The sequence below is a fragment of the Diaporthe amygdali genome, assembly GCF_026229845.1.
Source record: "Diaporthe amygdali strain CAA958 chromosome Unknown NODE_40_length_369474_cov_65_526704, whole genome shotgun sequence".
Taxonomy (NCBI): domain Eukaryota; kingdom Fungi; phylum Ascomycota; class Sordariomycetes; order Diaporthales; family Diaporthaceae; genus Diaporthe; species Diaporthe amygdali.
Window position 1 is genome coordinate 108,353 of NW_026517060.1, and position 20,622 is coordinate 128,974.

Genomic DNA, 20,622 nt, shown 5'->3' on the forward strand with positions numbered 1-20,622 from the left:
AGCATCATTCGCTCCCAGGGTGTAGATTTGAACGACACTGTGTTTGGGGCTTGAGCCGCCAGAGCCTTAGGAATTATCACTCTACCCTGAATCTTTGCAGTCAACCCATATAATCTCAAACCACCACCACATGGCCGAGTACACAACTTCGGGCTGATCCAGGCTTGCATCACCAGTGTCTTTCATCAATAAGAAAGGCAGAGTATCCTAACAAAGTACAACATACTTGCCACGATCAATGTTATTCGAGGTTACAGCCGGCGACCAGGTTCTCTTGTATCATGGTATATGGACGAACCAGCCTCATCTACTACCGTGCTAAGGGTAGACGAAAATGGACCGTCTTTGTGATGATTATGCCGTCGCAGGATGGTCATGGTGCAAACAAGACATCTCGTTGCCCTTTTATCTATACAGGCACGGGTGTATATACACGACCACAATTATAAAAGACACCATGAGCGTGTATGCCCATACAAGGGAGCAAGAAACGCGCGACTTGAGAAGTGTTTGCACCGGATTTGACGTCTTCATTGGCCTGTGATGTGTGCTACATAGCTCATTTCAAAGAGTGACTCTAGATATACTTTCAAAAATTCAAATCTCATCAGCCAACATCTGCTTCCGCCGTTAGGTAGCAAAGGAGCACCTTGGGCAACAATCAAAACCCAGGGGCGGTTCCAGCATTTAGCAGTCACCTCCGTTGCAGCTGCACACGCCGTTGATGCAGGTTCCGAAACCGCCACGGCACTGCCAAATGACGAATTAGTACATTTGTCTTAATACCAACGTACAGCGTCGTTCCAATGGCAGATTACAAGGGGAGAGTCCAGGGCGAGATGATACGCGCAGTACTTACAGCACAGCAGGTGGTCGGGTCGTTAGAGGCACACGGGAATGACCGTCCGAAGATCAGATTCTCCGATACATCTCTGGTGTCGAGCTTCTGGACCATGCCGGCGGACGCGGCTTCAGGGACGGCCACAGACAAGGCGAGGTTGACAAAGAAGGCGAGGGTGGCGGCTGAGAACTGCATTTTGGTGGTTTGGGAAATGTGGTCTTAAGAAGACGGGTATTAATTGATGATGAATGTTTGGTAGAGATTGGGAGAATGAGATGATGTCTGAGCATCAAGGCAAGTGAAGAGGACTCCCATGTGTTCTTATATATGCGTTCCGTGACTGCAGGATCGGCTGTTCGAAAGTCTCCAGCACTTGAGTATCACCACAAAACGTCAATTACACAACCTTGTTAGTTATCTCACAAGCATTGCATCCTTGGACTAGCGGGGACGAAGTCCGAGGTCTGGCGTTGCGTCGAAGGATTCCTGTGATCTACAAAGTCTTTCCTTGTTGACACACTACTTGTTGACAAGTTCTGCTGTCTGGAGGGATTTATCACAACATGAGAACTGTGGCCCCGGTGTGATGGGGGCTCAGACGAAGTGCACTTGTGTGACTGTTGATCGTCGACTTCTCATCAGATGGCTAGCAGGCTCTAAAGTCTTTTGGTACGATCTTCAGAGCTGAAAATAAGATTGCACGAGCTTTCCCAATCGGCCGCAATCCTTCGTTGTGTAGGCCAATGGGAATATCGACACCAGAGAAACGATCCTCCTCGGACTATGCTTTGAACTGCTCGGATGTCGGTGGACTTCCTGACTATCCACTTATATGGAGATCGGACAGTTGTCAAATGCCAAAGGCCGAATGAATCGCAGTAATTGGAGCTATTCAGTGTTCTCCAGTGTGATAACAAAATAAAGTTTGAACCGAATCCTTTGATCCACTTCGTCACGATGACAACTTCATTGTTCGGACCTTCTATAACACCGCAGAGACTCAATTATAATTGTTAACTGGCTGTAAGGTTCTTCAACCGATTCAAATCCTTGCATCTTGAACCGTGCGCTATGGTGATGGCAAATTAAGGACCAAAATCGTTGAAACAAATAATTTCAGTCTTGGTCGATTTGCAATGTTCAAAGTACATCAAACTTGTCCTCGTCGTACTTCGTCTCACTACACACTCGCCGCGGCTAATCATAGGTGGCTGTATACCAATCTGCCTGTAGATCCATCTACTGCCGCTGACGCGCATAACTATTACCAATTGTATTACGACGCAGAGACTAGAGGTAAAAGAACAGGAGCAGGCAGCAGTAAAAGCCGAGTCATTCAGCTACCTGAGTACATACTAATTGTGCTGGGACCGTAAGTGGTACAGGCTTGTGACATTGGAGCAAAGATCAACAAAGCGGAGAACGGGAGCCTGGCGCTGATTCCATTCGTGCAACTCGGAGAAGACTTGAGAATTCATAGGCATAGAGGAGCCAATGTATTAGTCTAATACGCAATAATAAGGAGACCTCGGATGTCGGCTTTCAACTCGATGACCGCATATCCGTCATCCAGCTCAGAAGGAAGAACACAATCATATTAGCTGATTGGTCACGGCAATTGTAAGACCCACAAGCCGACTTCAGTCCTTGGGGCGCTGAATCCTGCCACCATCTTCTCCCAGTGCCGGCTCTGACAGCATTGGCTATTGTGAACAGACATAGCCTTGTGCAAAGATGGCCTTCTGCCGATGCTACACTGCCTATTTTCTGACCTCAGCAGATATTGCCAGGCCCGTGTTTCCACTTCAGGCCTGAGCAAGGACGATCTTCTCCTGAATGCGTCATATGATCGACGAGCCGGGCACAGTCTGACTTCCAGATTTCCAAAAACTGTTGTGTGACCCCCTTCGGATTTCTGCTGACTTTAATCAGCATATCCGAGCCTTCAGGTTGAATGGAAAGGGCTATGTCGACATCGTTCAGAAAAAGGCTACCTCGTCATAGTCTGTTGTCCTGGAAGCGAACTATCTGTACTCGCGCATTCATCCGTGCACCTCTCTCTGCTCCCTCACACCTGGTGATCTCTATAATGTGTATGTCTGGGACGGTAAGTCAAGATTCCTGAGGATGCCATGCTCCGAGCTCTTCCTCATGTACCAGGGCCGCAGAGCGACCCGCGGAGCAGGGCATGCATCTAGCTGAACTTTCGAGCGACTAGCTTTAGTAATTGCAGGAACCCGCGCAAAGGTAGATCCAGATAGCTTGCTAATTGCATAGGAAACTGGAAACTGTGAAATACACATTTTTCTGGAATGAGTAATTGCACATGGCTGTCTCGTATGTCAGATCATATCAACCTTTCAGAACGCCTACAACAGTGGATCACGTGCTCAACGCTTTAGCTCAAGCGTCAATGAACTATTTTCAATGCAATATTTGAGGAAATAACTTTTACAGCCGTGGCGCTGGACCTTCTAGACGTGGCGCTAGACTTTTCAGCTGTGGCGCAGGAAGGATTTCAGCTACAGAGTCATCGATCAACTGTTCGAGCCTCGTTGATATCGCGCTTGAAAAACTGAGGATGAAAAGCTTATACAGAGATACATAGGCATCTCATTCTTTACAAGAATCCGTGCGCTGCCCTTTTTTCAGGAAGGACCACTTGATGTGAAGTGCCTCTCGAAAAAAAACTGCGAGAGCAGCAGCTGAAGCCAGGCTTCAGAACGTCTTACTCCCTGTGCTTACCACTCCCACCTTTCCGCATACCGACAACTTGACTTCAGATCGCAACTTCGATCGTCATAAATCCATGGCAAAACCAATGTTCGCGGACGATGGGTCGCAGACAAAAGCTGATGGACCTAGTACTCAAGCACCACTCCAACAGCAAGCAGCGGTGGCCTTGGCAGGGCTTGTCCTTGCTAGCGACGATGAAGACATGACATCAATCGATATCGACAAGCTCAAGACAGGGCGAGTCATGGAAATGTCAGCTTTCCTTCTTGCCGCCTTTATTCAACTCCTGTTTGATGGCCCATGGCCTCAACAACCAAAAGAATTGATAGCGGCGCTGCTCAAGCCTCGCAGTGCCTCGTCAAAAATAGCCTCTACGCTTGCGAAAAATATTCTCATTACCACTGGCTACCACGACGTCCCTGCAGAAGAAACGCAGCCGAAGATCTTGAAAATTGGTCCCCTGAGGGCCCTGCTGAGTGGCCTCATCGCAGCCGCTGCCGAGGCACCGCTTAAACCCAAGATGGCTGAGGTAGTCTTGCAGGTCGAGACCGACGTTTCAGATGACCTTTATACGGAAATGGAGAAGAGGGTACAGACCCGGCATAATGAAATTCGAGTAGCTACTACGGCTCTTGCTCAAATCTGCGACGCCGCTCGAACTCCCGGACAGACTGCCCCGCGCGAGCTTGCGGATTCCATACGCTTAGTAGCGGTCTTACTAGCATTGGCACATCCAGTCGCTGCCCAGATCACAGCATCACTTATAACAAAGAAGAATGAAGAGACCTTTCCCAGCCTTATCAAGTGCTGGTTCGGCCAAGGAAAAGAAGACGAGACCCCTTTTCAACAAAGCCTTCGCGCGTTCATCAGGCGTCAAATGTTCAGCCCTGTAGATCTCCAGACTTTGTATCATCGTCATTTCCAGTATGTCATCGAATATTTCGGCTACGATTATAACCGAGCTGCCACCAGCTATACCTGGACCCTGAGCAAATACGTCGACATGGTTGCCTCCCTACCGCCATGCCTATGGAAGGCCCTATTTCTCAGCTTTTACCATGATGATTTCAAAGTAAGGAGGTCTGAATCCCAGCTCCAGCTTCTATCCATCCTGGGAACTTGGCTCGGTCTCGCATCTCTTTTCGAAAATAACCCACGATTGGGGGGGCTCCAACCCATACTAATTAGTCACCATGACGACGGGCAGGGTCGTAACCAAGGTGTGAGACCAGTATCTGCATCTCTGGATGTGTCCATTGAAGACCTTCTTAATAGATCGAAGTGTCTTCCTAGAAAATCCAAATGGAAGCTTCCGGAGGAAGATCTGGCCGTGGACGACCTTCTGGGACAGCTCGAGTCTACAAAGATTGATGGCGAGTCACTCAATCTACTCACGCTTCAGAAATACACCAAAGTCAAGATTGAGTGGGTGGACAACGTGGCCAGACACCTGATTCTGTCCCAAAGAACTGGTCGGGATGTCCTCGAAGTTTATGCCTTCCCTCGCATCCTCGAAATCAGCAGCCAACGCCCAATATCAAGCAAACATCCCTTCTATGAATATCAACAAGAAGTCCTATGCACGTATGGACTGCTGTTTCCAGTATGGAAAGGTTCTCGAAAGCTCGACAAAATCATCAAAGACGGCAAAATACAAGACGTACAGTCAATTCGTAGAATTGCAAACGTTGTCACCGAAGACAATCCGGGCAACTGGAACACGAGCGAACTCGGGACCCTCTGGCCGCGTATCGTAAAATTGAAGGATTATCAAGATCAGGCCCAGCCAGCTTCGTGGTGGGCGGTCTGGAGGGATCGGCGTGATCCGGTCAAGTATTACGGGACGCTGTAAGTTCATGTGAAGTGACCGTCATGATGAGTATCTCGACAGGCCGAATTGCTAATACTCAGCAAACTCAGATTCGCCTTCATTGCCGTTCCCTTTGCTGTGATAAGCATTGGACTTGCTACGGCCTCGCTTGCCTTCGGTATCACGGGCCCTCGGCCTTAAAACCCGCCGCCAGGGTGAGTGACTTGCGTTTTTTCTGTGTCGGTTGCGGTTGCTCTGGATCACGTGCGCACCTCGCATGATTCGTAGGAAACATCTCCTGAGCTGCGCCGACCGTGCAATTTGCGCCATATTGGTCAGGTAAAATCGCCTTTCATCATTCAAGCAGCTCGCGCCCGATGTTCCATGAAACGAACTTGAACGGCTTGGCACATCCTGGCGTAATGTGTAATACATCAGGCCATGACGAGATGGCGTTGTGGACTCGGATTAATATGGACTCTGTTGGTGTGATTATTATTAAATCGTATCAATTAATAGCTGCCGCATTATTTTACTGAGCTCATTTTAGTTGTTTCTTAGTCTAGTAACACTCTGAAAGCTATCATTACAGAAACGCCTTAGTCTACAACTGTTCTCGGTTCTTTCATAGGTAGAAGTTTTTGAATTTCAAGCAATCGGGCTGCAAAGAGGTCCATGGTTCATTAGGTCCCACATGCAATAACTCGACATCAAGGCAGCCTCCTAAGACGACCAAATCAACTACCTTACATTCCACACCGCCATCAGTCCACTTCCAGAACAGGCAAGTCCAAGTCAACAACGATAGGCTTGTTGAACTTCTTTCCCCCGCTATGGGGCCAGTTCGTCGCAGCAATGGCACAGTTGATGACACACGTCTCCCTCCGACCCATACGATACCGCAAAGCCTCCCTGTCGCACCTGACCGATACGTCTGGGTTCCCGCCTATGCCGCGTGTGCCAAACCCCGGGAGAGCTGTGGCGGTGTCATCAGCGAAGTGCTCACAAGCACCACCCTGGCCACGACTATCAGCAGACCATTCCCGACTCACGGTCGAGCCGTCGTTTTCCAGTGGATGCCTCCCCCCTCGGGAAGTGAGATCAACCAGCGACATCTTGTTGTTGTTGAGCCCAGCGCCGGGGTCATCCCACCGTTCAACTCCTAGCTCTGTGTATGGGGCCCCAGAGGCGCCTTGGATGTCCCATTTGACACGTTCTGCTCCACGCCCTTCGTGCACGTGGCCACAAAATGCAAGCTTTGGTCGAACTCTCCAGAGAGCTCTTCGGAGCTCCTCGCAGCCCAATGCGCGTCTTTTTGAGACAGCCTCGTCGCAGTGAGTGTACGGCGGTGTGTGCGTGATGACGATATCGGTATCCATAGGAATGGCTGACCAGATATCTCCGGGATTTGGCAGGGCTTGTGAGGAACGTTCGTCTGTGGCCTTAGAGGCAGTTGGTATCTGATCGGCTGCGCTGGCTCTGTCATAGCCAAATGCCCACATGCCATCCTTGGGACTATAGGGTGAACCAAACACAGTAAAGGAGGTCCTCCGGGCAGGATTCTTATCCAAAACTACGGTCGTTGAACTGTGATCCAAGTACGTAATGGTAGGACTTGAACTGAGCAGCTTGAGGCAAGCATCCGGAGACTGAGGCGACTGATTGTGGAAGTAAGAGCCGTACTCGGCGTAGAACGCCTTGTCGAGAGTGACATCGTGATTTCCGGCAATGACGATCTTTGCCTCGAAATCAGCCTTCTCTAGCCATTGAACAGTCTTCGAGAGCTGCAATACCTCTATCAGCATGGAGAGAGTAACATTCAGGATCAGGATAGCAACGTACCTCTGAGAAGCTACCCTGGTTTGTCAGATCTCCAGCATGGATGAGGACATCGCCCTTGGGCAGTTTGACTGTTTGATTGTGGGTGTCTGAGATACACACGAAACGTGTCCTTCGAAACCGAGGCTGCCTTTGCGCCTCGCCGTCGGGAGTTGACGCCATGACCTCTGGTAATGGTGGCCCTGGCCCTGACAGCTGCGGCCTTTGGAGTCTGCCACACAGTGCACAAAATTGCTAGGTTCTCACGGCATAACTTCTCTGGCATTCGCAGTAGCCGGCGATAAGGTGTTTCCAAAAGCGCGGCATGAGGGCAGAATGTGAGTCATAGGTAGATGTTGAGGTTGGAGGAGAGCTACCAGGAGATGGATACCTAGTTAACTTTTCAAGACAGTTGAGTAAGCACTTGGTAGGTGAGAGGTTAGGGCTCTGAGCCGAGGTTTATCACGGAAAGCTGGGTTCAGGAAATTCAAAAAGAGGATTCAACGTATGCAAGGAGGCTTTGAAGGGAGATGATGTCTCTGACACGAGGAGAGATGTAGGTAGGAGCTTGGTGTAAAGAGATGGTCGTTGGGAAGTTGTATATGTATGGCCGTCACGGACAGTGTGAGTCATTATCGCACGGTCATCCAGGAAGGCTGCAGCGAGTGCTTTGGGAACGCAGGCCAAGCAAAGCAGCGACAGCACAGCACAGCACACCCTAGCACCTACCTGCCAAACCCCAACCAACGTGAAGCATCATTCCTCGTCGCACCAAGGCTGAGGTCCCAAAGAAGGTACGTACCGTCTTGTTGCTATACCTGCTGCAATTATATTGGTGGCTGCAACATGTTTCTCTCAGGGTGTGAGAGGGTCTTAGTCGACAAAGACCACGCATGTGAATCTAGTCTATCTGCAGCCAAAATTTCTTCGTCAGGGCCTGACCCGCTGTTCCCGACAGTCTGTCAGCTGTCTGCAGAGAGGGAGCCCACCACAGCCGACATGAATTTCATTTGTCGGACGCCTGATTTCCTCGACTATACTCTCATTCTCACAGCCGTTTCATAATTTGGATTGTCCATCGAGCATGCAAGCTGACAATCGCAGTGCCACAAGGCTTTATCTAGCAACGAGACCTTTCCACTGTCTTGGCTCACCCGCGTCAGGTCTATCACAGGCCAACTGCGAGGCTCATCAGAGACAAGGGAGAGGATTGTGGTCCCAAAATGCGTGACCATGATGACTGGGAGGATGTCGATGACGACGTTGACATGGACGTCTTGGAGGAGGAACTCCCAGATGAGAATGGCTCTGAGGAGGTGATCTCTGAGGAGAGCATTCCAGAGGCGCCAGTTTCAGAAGAGAGAGCCTCAAGGGATGATGGCCCACAGACAGATGAGGATATCGACCCAACTTCGTCCTGGGATCAACTACCATACGAGCTCTCCCACAAGATCCTGCAGATACTCGCCGAGGACGAGGCAAAGTCCCACCTGATGGCCGAGTACGCCGTCGTCTGCAAGTCGTGGCAAGCCGAGATTGAGAAGGCCACCTTCGGGTCCCTGGCGGTGAAGCAGACGGACCTGCCGCAGCTCGAAGAATACGTGACAGGCCGGCGGCGGGCCCTGCTGAAACACATATGGCTCAAGGTCGAGCTGCCAGAGTACTCTCGCCGGTCGCGCCAGGTCCCGGAGGCGGACCAGGATCAGGAAGAGAACAATTACAAGTATTCCATGGCGCTCTACGACCTCTTCAAACTCCTGGAGCCGTGGAATACGCCAGAGTTTTGGTTAGCCAGGAATGGTCGCGGCATCAGCCTCGAGCTCAGTGCCTTTTCTCCTAGGTAAGATCTCGTGCCTGCTCGACTACTCCTTACCAGTTCAAACATCTTCTACAATTATCATAATTAATTTTTTTTTTGGGAAAAAGCTGACACCATCTCTGTATACAGTGATAAAAGACACCTATTCGGCGAGGCAGGCCTGGATGCGGACGGCAACTCGAGGTACTTTGACTCATTGCTGGATTTTATGCTCTTGGTGGTCCCAGACCCCCAAGGCATTCATGGCTTGCACATCGTCGATGTGGTGACGAGTTTTTCTATACTGCGGCGGAATTTCCGCAACGTGTCGGCTACGTCACTCATCCCGATTCTGAGATCATTACCTCGTCTGCAAGAGGTGCGGCTCGAGCCGTGGCAGCAAGTCGACCAGCCTGCCCAGGAAGATGTTGATAGCGGTAAGCACATCCCAGTACCTAACGTCTCAAGGAAGAGAGACAGTGGTCACTACGAAGAGACGCATGCGAATGTCACTTGCTCGTCGACTAACATTCACGACACCCAGAACTCGCCGGCCAGATACCCTTCTGGCCAACGACTCTGAAGCGCATCAGCATTTTCGAGCACTTCGGCGCCTTCGACCAGAACGATATGTGGGACACGAGAATACGATTCCCGTTCCTCGCACACGGCCTGCGTCGCCTGAGCACACACCTCGAGGAGCTCAGCGTCTCGTTCGCGGCAGACGCAAAGGACTTCTTCCAGCCGTGGGCCAACCTGAAGCCCGGCGCCCCATCGCCCCAGCTGCCGCAATGGAAGCACCTGCGCTGGCTCACTTTGACCTCGCGCATGATCGCGGAGGTGGCATTCCCGGACGAGGTTAACGGCCTCCTTCGCTCGGCCGGGCTGGCAGCCAAGGAGATGCCGGCGTTGCAGGCGATGGAGCTGTACAACGCGACAAAATGGGATGCCGGGGTGTTCCGGTTCTTGGTGGTGGAGAACACGGGCGTGATCAGCTGGACCAGCACGTGGGATTTCCGGATGGCGGCGGGCGTCAAGAGTTTGTGGAGGGAGGTGGCACTGCTGCGCACGCGGCAGGAGCCGTTCGTGTTCGACGAGGTCAAGATGCCCAACTACAAGGGCGGGCCCGAGGGCTTTATCCACTCGGAGCTTTCTACGAGGGAGCTGGTGCTGCACCCGATCTCGTCGGCGGATATGATGGGAGAGAGGCCGTTCCCGGACCCGGTGCTGCGGTTGGTGAATTGAGGAGGCTCCCTTGTAGTATTGTGTCCTTCTCGCGCACGCTGAGTTGCTACAGCGTGGCAGTGGAATGGACCGCCTGCGGGAAAGTCGCGCCTTCGGAACGGTCGCGCCTTCGGTGACTTTGGAGCACTTCGGTGTTGACGATGCCTCCGGGCGCCGGTCGGGCTGCCAAGGTCGTACTTTGATATGCTACCATGTGCTGCACGCGCGACTTTCAGACGGGTCCTTGACGGGCCATCAGTGTCGGAAGATTGCGGGTTGGTGGGGGGAGCAGTTGCGACTCTAAGCGGTAGCAATCTGGGCGGTAGGCAAGCCTTGGACTGATAACCTCAGTGATTGTGCGTAGATCATAGCGGTGCAGGACAGCACGAGTCGATGCACGAGGTGCACCTTGGGCGTCACGTCCACCAAGATGATGAGACATCGGCAGTGTGATGATTTTAGATATCTGGTTCACCGAAGGGTCCGTGAAGTCCATCATGGCAGACAGCCGCCTGGTGGAAGATTTGTTTCGCCTCCCCCCACGGATGCCAAACATGTGGAATGGCGCACCGAATCGCGCGGGAGGAGCAGCCTTGGTGTTTTATGTACATGTATATCATTCGTCTGGCTGCAGGCCATAATGGCGATCTTATCGCGTCCAGGCACGCCCAGGCACGCCCATCTCGCACAATACTGGCCAGCCGGCGGGCTTGGAATATTTTTTTCTGCTTTCCCCCTCGCACCAGCTGATGCTCACGGACCACCGTTCAGGGGTACCCCTTTTTTCTCGAAGGCCGGGGAAGACGGACTGGATGTAACCCTTCCCAGGTCGAGGGACCAGAAAGCGGGCGCGCTGTGGGCGGATCCTTGCGCTGGCTGACGGGCGGGTCCTCTTTTTGGGTGGTGCAGAGCGAGATGGGGAGTTATGCTGTTGAGATGCAGGCTTGGGTTCGAGATGAGGCTATCGTGAGCTGGCGGTTGACCGACCCAGACTAGACTAAACAGTACCTAGGTAGCCTAGAGACTGCAAACGTCAATGACAACGCACCTCTCATGCGGGCCCGGCTGTTCGGAAGGGATGCCGTCATTTTGGCCTGGGCAGTGGCACTCTCAGAGACATCAGACATACGATGCACGCCAAAATTTAGGTTGCAACCGCTGTTCCAGGGCTAGAGTTGGAAACGTTGGAGAAGACGCCGCATGGAAGTTTGTTCAGTGGTTTCTCTGGCAGTCTGGCCGTCTCCAGCTTAGCTCGCCTGCTGCTATGCTTGGTCCGGGCGCAGGGCAACGCCAATCTCTGGCAAAATTCCAAAAATCATGGACGGCCGGATTCATCTCAGGAATCAATGCGAGCAGGGCTGTTCATCACCAGCTCGACTCCAACTGCCGTTGGACACAGCGCATTTGGCCTGGGAAGATCAGATCTCAGGGCACAGATGCTGTCACTGATCACAGGCACAGCCCCAATCTCGGATCGAACCCAGACAGAGACAGACTTCTTTTTTCTCTTGTCTCTCTGTCTCTGTCTCTCCTCCCTCTCTCTCGCCTGGGCATCAGACAGATTGGCAGAAAGAGGGATTAATCGCAGGCAGGCTGCAGTTGAGACTGACTGACTGACTGATTGACCGACAGACTGAATGTTTGTTTGACCCACACTGTCCCTCCTCTTTATGGCCCATCTCCAGTATTACATTCTTCTTTTGTAAAGGGCCCCCCACCGCCCTGTTTGCCTCTGGTCTCTGGTCTCTGGTCTCTGGTCTCTGGTCTCTTGTCTCGCCCGACCCCTCGAAACAATCAAGCCTCCCAGCCCAGCAGCCAACCGATCCGGTCCGATCAGCAGAGCAGAACAGTCGGTCACGGTTTCGCAGCCACGGCCACTGTCACGCGGTGCCGAGTCTGTGAGTCTGTGAGTCCAGCTCAATCAAGGTTGGGTTGGGCACGGTTACGTCGTAATCCAGCAATCCAGCAATCCTACGAGACCCGGAATCAAATCGACGCCAGTTCAATCAATCTCCCTCCCACTGCCACCACACCTCGTCTCACCTTGTTTTCCACTTGTGGCGACGGCCTGCCTGCAGCTCTGCCTTTCTTTTTCTCTACAGTACAATTCTTTCTCTACAGTACTCTCCATCCTCTCTCCCTGGTCGGTGTGCACCGGTCACTTATCGCTTGTCATTTCTCACAATCCCCTCTCAAACAAGCCCACCGGCCCGCCCAACAAGGACGAGCTAGGACCGACCGTTGCGACTCGCTTTAGTGTGTGCAGTGCGCTTGGCTGCGCTGTACTTGCAGAGCAGAGCCTACAGTCCACATTACCTACGGGTAGTCGACTTAGCCGCGGGGAAAGCCGACCCAACGTTCACCCGCCTCTTGACCGTGTGTGCTACGTACCCAGCCGATGCGAGTCTGGCTCCTTGAAGCGGGCCCAGCAACAGATTGATTGGCCCACGGCCTGTAATAATATCGGCAGTACCGACCACTTTCGCCAGTCTTGCCCAGTGCCCATACACACACCACACTACCACACCCTTCGGTCCCGATCTTCACCCTGCTGCACTGAAGCTTCGACACTGCAGTTCGATTTCCGATCTGACAAGACGAACCCCCCCGACCGACCGCCGACCGCCGACCGTCTTCATTCGACCACCCGACACCACTGCCGCTGTGTCAATTGAAGCCTGCGTCTTGTCACCTTGCTGGTCGTGCGGCGGCACGAGGATCCAGTCTCAATTGTCTCAGCGGCACGAGGATCCAAGGCCAACGGACGATCCCCCTACCGCCGCGCCCTGCCTAATCTCCACGTGCAGCCTGCAAAGGGCCACCGCGAAAACATGTCCGCTCTGTCCGCCGTCCAGACGGCCACCACCTTGACTCCTCCTAGCAGCTCTCATGGCGATGGTAACGGCTTCTCATGGGACTTCACGTCTGCCAAACATGAGGTGAGTTCCGCTCCAAAGGGGCTCTCCAGACCGATCTGCACATCGCCTGTCCGTGAGGGGTTCACATACTGACCTAGCCCCAAATGTCTCCAGAACCGTCCATACGAGGAGAAAAACACCCTCAAGAGCGAGAACACAAACGGAATCTACAGATCACATCACCTTGCCAGGGACGACAACGGCTCGAACTTTGATCCAGACACGTCATCTAAGGGCTCGAGTGGTGGAGATCGGGTGAACGGACCAGGTGCCGGTGCAGTCTCGCATTCCCTCAGCAACGACGACTCCGACACCGACGATAGACCCGACAACGTAGTCGACGTGCCCTTCGAGGATGAGTACCAACGCAGTGGCCGCTCGCAGACGAGGAGCAAGGATCATTTAAACTACGAGGAAGATTCGAAATGGATTCACAGGGACTTACTCGCCAAGATCGAAAGCCAGGAGCTGCAGGCTGCTGGCATCACCTTGCCACGGTCTCGATCTCGGAGCAGACATCGTAAAGACAGGGACAGGAGCCAGAGTAGTGCGAGGAAACCAATGCAGGACAACTCTTCGAGGTCTAGGAAGAACTCGTCACATGCCATGGAGCCCAAGACGCCTGACACGTCTGAGGCCATCAATGGTTGGGATTCAAGACCGATTGAGGAGGCCGAGGCTGAAGGTGATGCGCCCGCAAAGCCCGCTGGCGGCTCTCGCATACCGGTACCCAAGAAGAGCCCATTGCCACTTCCCGCACAGCACATGGACCGGGATAAGTTGATGAAGAGGGAAAACAGCCCTGAGGAGCTAGAGAAGCGGATTGATATGCCCAAGGCTCGCTCAAGGTCGAATAGTACCACCTTGAAGAACCTCGAGCCCTCACCAACCTTCAAAGCCCACCCAGCCAAACGCGCTGCGACCACGGACTTGTCTCCCAAGAAACAGACCACGACTGGACCTCGCAAAGGCTCAGCACCGTCCAAGTCGATACCACCAGAAGCCCGTGGTAAGGTCAAACCGAAGCCGAAGAACGGGACAGCCAGCAGCAACACACGGCCCTCCACCAGGTCCGGGGAGCGTGAGTTATCCATAGGCTCCAAACCGATGGAGGGCGATCCGCCATGGCTCGTGTCAGCGTACAAGCCTGACCCTCGCCTACCGCCAGACCAGCAGCTGCTGCCCACCGTGGCCAGGCGACTGCAGCAGGAGAAATGGGAACAGGAGGGCAAGTTTGGAAGCATTTACGACAAGGACTTCAGGCCGCTTACGGGCGAGGGTTTCCTGGCGCCTCCGGACCATATACCATCATCCTCGTCTGATGACATAGTGAAGCAGGAGGTGGAGAAGCCGTCCGACGACTGGCCCTTGAAGTCGCCAGATATCCCGAGAAGCCCAGCATCACCCGGGAGGTCCAGTTCATACTCCACCATGCCCAAGATCCAGGATAAACCACCTGCTAGCCCGCTTGCGAGCCCGAAACCACCATCGCGGCGCGCCGAGTCTCCAGAACCGATGCAGGTCACGAGGGTACCGGACATCCCGGAGAAAGAGCCGGAGAACACAGGGAAGAAAGAGAAGGGAGGCTGTGGCTGCTGTATTGTGATGTGAGGTATACTCACTTACGGCAAAAGCTTTCCGCCTTGGACTTTGGCTGGGTGCCCGGCCACCAACGAGTCAACTTCATTCTGTTGCGGCTGGCACCTGGACATTCAGCAGCACACTCCCGACATCGACATTGATAACACCGCCATCCGCACCCACGCGACCCCACAACACATCCACACACCACGATATCAGACCCATATAGAGCATCGAGACTGCTCAGTCAATGACGATATAACGATTTCCTTTTTCCTTTTTCGACACCGCAAAGATTGTCTATACCTCAGCCGCCCACAGGCCGTCACCCCCGGAAAGCGATTCCTTTTGTAGTCTTTTTTTAATTTTACTACTGCCACCTTTCCAGGAGCACACAATCCATCGATTAGACTCCTGCTCAGGCTTCAGACTCGATTTTGAGTCTTTCCCAACTTCTTTTTCTTTTCTCTGTGTGCGTGGGAGTCACGGTCTTGGGAACGAAATGCGTTTTTCTTGTTTACAACTGCATTTTACGGGCGATCTGTCTTTTGACTCGACTACATTTCTACCTGGGCACTACATCTCCAACAGGTGGCTTGTGCCTTGTGACCAGCTGGACCTTCAGAACTCGGATGAAACCAGCCTTCGTGAAACATCGCCACTGCGAGGCTCCCGCGATAATCCGATTTCCCCGGACTGGAAGCTCCCGACCCACGCCGAGATGTCCACAGCACGTCCTACACCACCAGAAAAGTGAATCGAATGGACTTCATGCCACGTTCGAAGAGGTCACCCAAGCCGAGTTGGAGATGGATGGTCACCAGAGAAGAGGGGACTTGTTTGGCGGAATGTGGGGTTTGTTGCGCTCTGATACCCTCTGTATTTCGTCGCCCCCGCCTACCGATGGAAGTCTTGGAGATACTGGGAAAACACACACACATACAAACTTACATAAACAACGTCACACACGCAACACACACACAATCTTCGAAAACATCAAACACAACGTGGGAACAGGGATAGAGCTGGAGTGACGGGAGATTGGTGCGTGGAGATACCGAGCACGAGTACGAGCTTTCAGGCAAGGAAAGGTACTCCGCAGAGGCAGACCAGCAAGCAGGCAGTGGCAGCAAGCAGCAAGCAGCAGTGGCAGTAGCAGTGAGCAGATGAGAGAGGCGACACAAAATAAGCATTATTCTCGAAACCCTCGTGATTCAGTTGTTGTCCCACCTGCTCGCCTCCCCCTGTAGAGTTTGCCCTTCCCAAAATGACATGCCGAGTTGGGAGGAGCTGCGCTTTGAGCCCTGCCAAGTCCTCCTGGGCGTGTGCAGGTGGGTTCATCTTGTGTGATTGCAGTGAGCTAATACGATACAACAACGTCCCGGCTTTTCGGTTGAAACTTGTTTTTTTTCTTTCTAACTCGCCATATCTCTCCCACGCATCCTGCCCTATCGTGTCCAACCACAGGGACTGTGCGCTCAACATGCGTCGGCCGACCGCCACCGCCACCGCCTGTCCGGAGGATCCTCGCTGGAGTTCTTGAAGTCTATAGGAGAAAATTCTCCGAAACTCATACAGAAGGAACCCCCGTTCTGTCCCAGCACATCCTCCCCCACATGGGATGAACCCCCCTAAAACCCGCGAACAAGAATACGCCCAATCCAGGTCAGTAAAGAACACCAGGCCTGCTCCCTGGGGGCGGCGGCGCGGAATGACTCGCAGGATAGGCCGGGGAAAGATCTCCGATGGCACGACCTCGCGGGAAGGGGAGGGATCATATCGTGTGCGCGGATGTGATGGGATGTGATTTCTTATATGAGTGAGTGACTGGCTCTCAAGAACACACGTACTTGCACACAGGACCTCCCATGACCGGCGGCTGTCCGCTCCCCACACACAATGGAACCGCAAAGCGCGCGCATGGCGGGTGATGCGAGGATGGGATGATGTCGTGCATGCCTGTCAACCAGTCAGTCCGACCTGCCTGTCAGGTGGGAAATGACGCCACCTGCGGAAGCGGAGAATAATAAGCCTTGTTTTATGCTTCTGTCAGGTACTGGGGGAGTCACGTTACGGTTGTATCTCGTCACATACGCTACCGGGATACACCGCCACACTCAAGGAAACTGTGAAAATGTCATTGCGGAGCTCCCTGTGGCTTACTTACTTGCCTTACAGGAGTTTATTCAACAGGAATGTGCTATACAAGGGGTTATCCCGGAATTATAGGAGGTTATCCGAGAGCTGGTTATCCTATGACTGGTTATCCTACAAACGCCCCTTTTCTTTTACTTATTCTTCGTAGAGATACTGTGGGCGTGAAGTGGACACCCGAGCTTAAGCTCGTGTGCTGTACTCGGGCAGACGATAAATGAGCTTGGTGCTCCAACAGAGAAATGACTGTGGGCGTGAAGGCTAACTTTCCGATCGGATCGACGAGTGACGGTGCCTCTTCCGAGCGATCCCACGGCTCCATCCCTTCGATTTGATTTGAAAGCTCTTTGCAACCCGTCATCTTGATTCCTGACCTTTCGGACTCATGATGACTGAAAATTTTGGAAACCAAGTCTAGTCGAAACCAGAGTAAAAAGTCACCTGGTAACCCCACAAACAGCGCTGCATGTGTTGACAACCACCAATTAATATTAAACTATTTGCGGTTTTGCAAGAAAAGAGCTCCTGCAATATTAGGCGTCAAGGATTGATGTGTGTTACCAAATGAACTTGAACTGTCAAAATCTTCTTAATTTCTGGCTTTTGTTTTACTCATCCGGCTGCGGATGTCTGATGCCACTCAGTAATTTTGGGTTCGAATTGAAAATAGAAGAAGAGTTAGACGTAATTTTGCACCAGCAAGGAGCGGTAGAACTATGAAAGTGACAGCAGCAAGGAAAATCCAAGATCAATGAAGCACGGGGTAAATTAGTAGACCCCAATGCCAATTCTGGGGCAAATCATCACAGCAGATTGCTGTTGGGAAGAAAATTACCCCAATATATTGGTAAGATTCGTCCGGAAACCATCGAGTCGCTCATAACCTGTCGAAATTGCCCGATTTCACCAGGGTGCATGTGTGTCTCACAGACTTGAGCCCTGGGGACGGATGAAGTAGATGCCTGTGACACATAACAGCCTGCTTTGTACATTTCCCCCCTTCTGTGAAAGCCTGCCAAGCAAAAAGATGGTACATCAGTGTATCAATTTCTTGTCAAAGAGACAGAGCACCGCAATTGGACTAGGCACGTTACTTTCTTCCGCAAGCAGCGACTCCTCAATATCACTCGAGTAACTTCCAGCATGAAAAAAACTTCATTCTAAGCTACCTGGATTTCGTCGAAAATATGTGCGTTAATAGAGGATCTATTGTTTTGGTCAAAACAGGGGCCAAGCAAGACCTCGCTCCATCCCTATTCTCGCAGGTGATAGCCTACATTTTGAAATCTGAACACTCCAAATATGACATTAACGCCCTACTAACTCTCCAATTTCTTTTTGGATCTATGGTCAAGCCATGTTTATCAATGAGCGTTTGTCCTTGTTTACATCAATATTGCCCACTGGTTGAATTAAGAGTTTCCGAAGGCCTTGGGCCGATTTTCCAACATTACTTTCTGGGACCATTCGACTCGAACGTAACAAATTAGATTATAGCATAAATATTCGCCGCGGGAAGACGATGTAAGTGTACTTGTTGTATGAGGTCCAATGATTTGAAATGATGTGTCTGGTATAAAGCAATGAGATAAGAGATGTGGCCTCTAAGTATTGAAATGACAAAGCCATCTCTCCTAGCATATCAAAGAAGCCGATGTATCTGGATGTACCTGAAATTTCGGAAGTGGCCACGAATGATCATTTTGTTTGAAACGGGACAAAGTTGAGTGGGCAAGATAGCTCGAGAATAAAGCACTTACTTCCAGGTATTTAGTCGATACGTATCACTAAACCCAAGGTGCGGTACAGACCTTGTTGATCACTCTCACTACGCTGTCACGTTTGTCCAAAATATTTCGTTGGTTTGACAAAAGCCGACATGACGAATTATAGCAACATCCGCCGGGTAAAAAGCCATTACGGTGCCTGGAAGTCGCCGTACCCTACTCCACAACGTCCTAAATTTGCCTCTTGCGACAGATTGCCTCCGGCCCAAGTCCCTCGGCGCACTTGGAGCGACTTTTTCGATGATGTTGTTCAATTCTTTATCTACCTTGGTCTCCTCATATTGATTGTAGAGGTGCTTGTTCAAGTCAGACTATACTACTCGGACCACCCACTCAGCACTAGGACAACTTCGCAAGATCGAAAGCCATATTACGAAACCCTCGGAGTTGATTCCTGGGCAGATCAAGAGACAATTACAGACGCGTGGCGTCGCAAAGAACAGAGCTTACACCCGGACGCTGTGGGGGACACAAAAGAAGCTCGCGAAGACTACTACCGGGTCCAACTAGCCTATGTCGAGCTATCTGACCCGCGCACACGATGCTATCACGACCAATTCTATGGGTTCAAACCACGCCCCTTTCGTAAGGATGACCCATGCACCAAGATCTTGGTGACACAAGAGAGGAATACCAAAAAGGAAATCCAGAAGTATGCCACGGAGGACGCTGAACCAGAAGACTCTAGTGCAGAAGGTCTAGAGCAAGAAATTCCTGATCAATGGTTGGAGTGGAAAGATGCGCTACTGGAGTCAGCATGGAAGGTGAAGACGCACGGAAAAGAGGCGTGGGAAACGCACGCCAAGAGAATCTTCTCTTGGCCTTTCTACGTTTTAGTTTTATTGTTTGGCCTTATCGGGCGGTGCTTTCAGTATGTTGCTGAAAATGAGGAGAAATACCCTTCGCAGCGATTATACACTGCGTACACATATCCATAGGTGTGGGATGAAACCTCGGCACCAACACATTGGCTATTTCAGCCTAGCTGGCGCACCTGGCTGGGATTCAGTAGTCGATACTTTCATAGTGTATGTATTTGAAATTTGTAAGTTGCTGCAATTAATACGTCGCCCATGGTGACAGTATTCCACATGGTGTGAGACTATGGCTCGTTATGAAGTAGCAGAGCTGAAACGTTATCGAGAATAACCCACCTTTCCCTTGAAGGAGGGACCAGGATATGATGCAACAGTTCTTGCGCTCCTCAAGTGTCACAAATTAATCGCGATGAATAATGTTGGATACAATGAGTTGATCCCAGGAAGCGATCAGGGAGAGAAGACTTAACGACGACGCCTCACATTAGATCTCAGTATTGTCAATGCTGATTCATCTAAAACCTTGCCGCAAGAGGGGGGTGCAATGATCCTCACCCACTTCTTAGAATCGAGGAGGAGCGTGGCCCATGGATGACACAATTACTGTTATGTCGGGAAAACTGTGGCATGATCGATTCCTCGGAATGATAACTAATCAACGAACCAATGCGCGCCCTAGGTAAGCAAGCAAGTGTTGATGTGGAATACGGATCTCTATCGAAACATGGATCTCTGACCGGTGAATGGAAAGTAAGACCTCAAAGAGCAAAGAATGGACTGCTACTTGCGTTGGGCAGCCTATGATGATTTGCATGACAGCAGCACTGGCTTACCTTGTCCAAGTCACGGTCCAATTCAGCTTAGGAGGCTTGCAGCATCTGCAGTATGGTGGAAGGGGGAGCCCAATTGAGGAGAGGCCTTGAAGGTTATTTTTTTTTTTTTTTTTAAAGAATTACCTTGTATTATTGCTTGATAACCATCGCATGAGAAACTGCCCAGAACGCCATCGCGTTCAGATGTGCGCGAATGGACAGTTTAGTAGCTGTTGCTTTCATGGAAGAGCACCGACTTCGCCATTCACAGCTACAAGCAGCGCAAGCTGAGCTGAGCCTTCACGTCAAAGGCAGTGCGTTTCGC

At 51.7% G+C, this 20,622-nt stretch overlaps 5 protein-coding genes across 5 annotated transcripts; 3 read left to right on the forward strand and 2 right to left on the reverse strand.

The window, feature by feature from the left end:
- Positions 1-687: 687 nt before the first annotated feature.
- J7T55_007184 (uncharacterized protein) lies at positions 688-1,036 on the reverse strand (the record flags this gene model as incomplete). The annotated part of the gene is made up of 2 exons (XM_053133886.1): positions 688-750; positions 860-1,036. 2 exons carry the CDS (start codon positions 1,034-1,036, stop codon positions 688-690), a joined length of 240 nt encoding a protein of 79 aa, XP_052988228.1.
- A 2,626-nt stretch (positions 1,037-3,662) lies between these two features.
- J7T55_007185 (uncharacterized protein) lies at positions 3,663-5,588 on the forward strand (the record flags this gene model as incomplete). Its single annotated transcript, XM_053133889.1, has 3 exons — positions 3,663-4,649; positions 4,887-5,425; positions 5,498-5,588. 3 exons carry the CDS (start codon positions 3,663-3,665, stop codon positions 5,586-5,588), a joined length of 1,617 nt encoding a protein of 538 aa, XP_052988229.1.
- Positions 5,589-6,151: 563 nt separating this feature from the next.
- J7T55_007186 (uncharacterized protein) lies at positions 6,152-7,388 on the reverse strand (the record flags this gene model as incomplete). The annotated part of the gene is made up of 2 exons (XM_053133890.1): positions 6,152-7,171; positions 7,230-7,388. The coding sequence occupies 2 exons, from the start codon at positions 7,386-7,388 to the stop codon at positions 6,152-6,154; spliced, it is 1,179 nt and encodes a 392-aa protein (XP_052988230.1).
- Positions 7,389-8,428: 1,040 nt separating this feature from the next.
- Positions 8,429-14,756, forward strand: J7T55_007187 (uncharacterized protein; the record flags this gene model as incomplete). The annotated part of the gene is made up of 9 exons (XM_053133891.1): positions 8,429-9,045; positions 9,154-9,440; positions 9,548-10,235; positions 10,309-10,441; positions 10,999-11,193; positions 11,860-11,866; positions 11,936-12,125; positions 12,905-13,166; positions 13,260-14,756. The coding sequence occupies 9 exons, from the start codon at positions 8,429-8,431 to the stop codon at positions 14,754-14,756; spliced, it is 3,876 nt and encodes a 1,291-aa protein (XP_052988231.1).
- A 4,003-nt stretch (positions 14,757-18,759) lies between these two features.
- J7T55_007188 (uncharacterized protein) lies at positions 18,760-19,605 on the forward strand (the record flags this gene model as incomplete). Its single annotated transcript, XM_053133892.1, has 1 exon — positions 18,760-19,605. The coding sequence occupies one exon, from the start codon at positions 18,760-18,762 to the stop codon at positions 19,603-19,605; it is 846 nt and encodes a 281-aa protein (XP_052988232.1).
- Between the last annotated feature and the right edge of the window lie 1,017 nt (positions 19,606-20,622).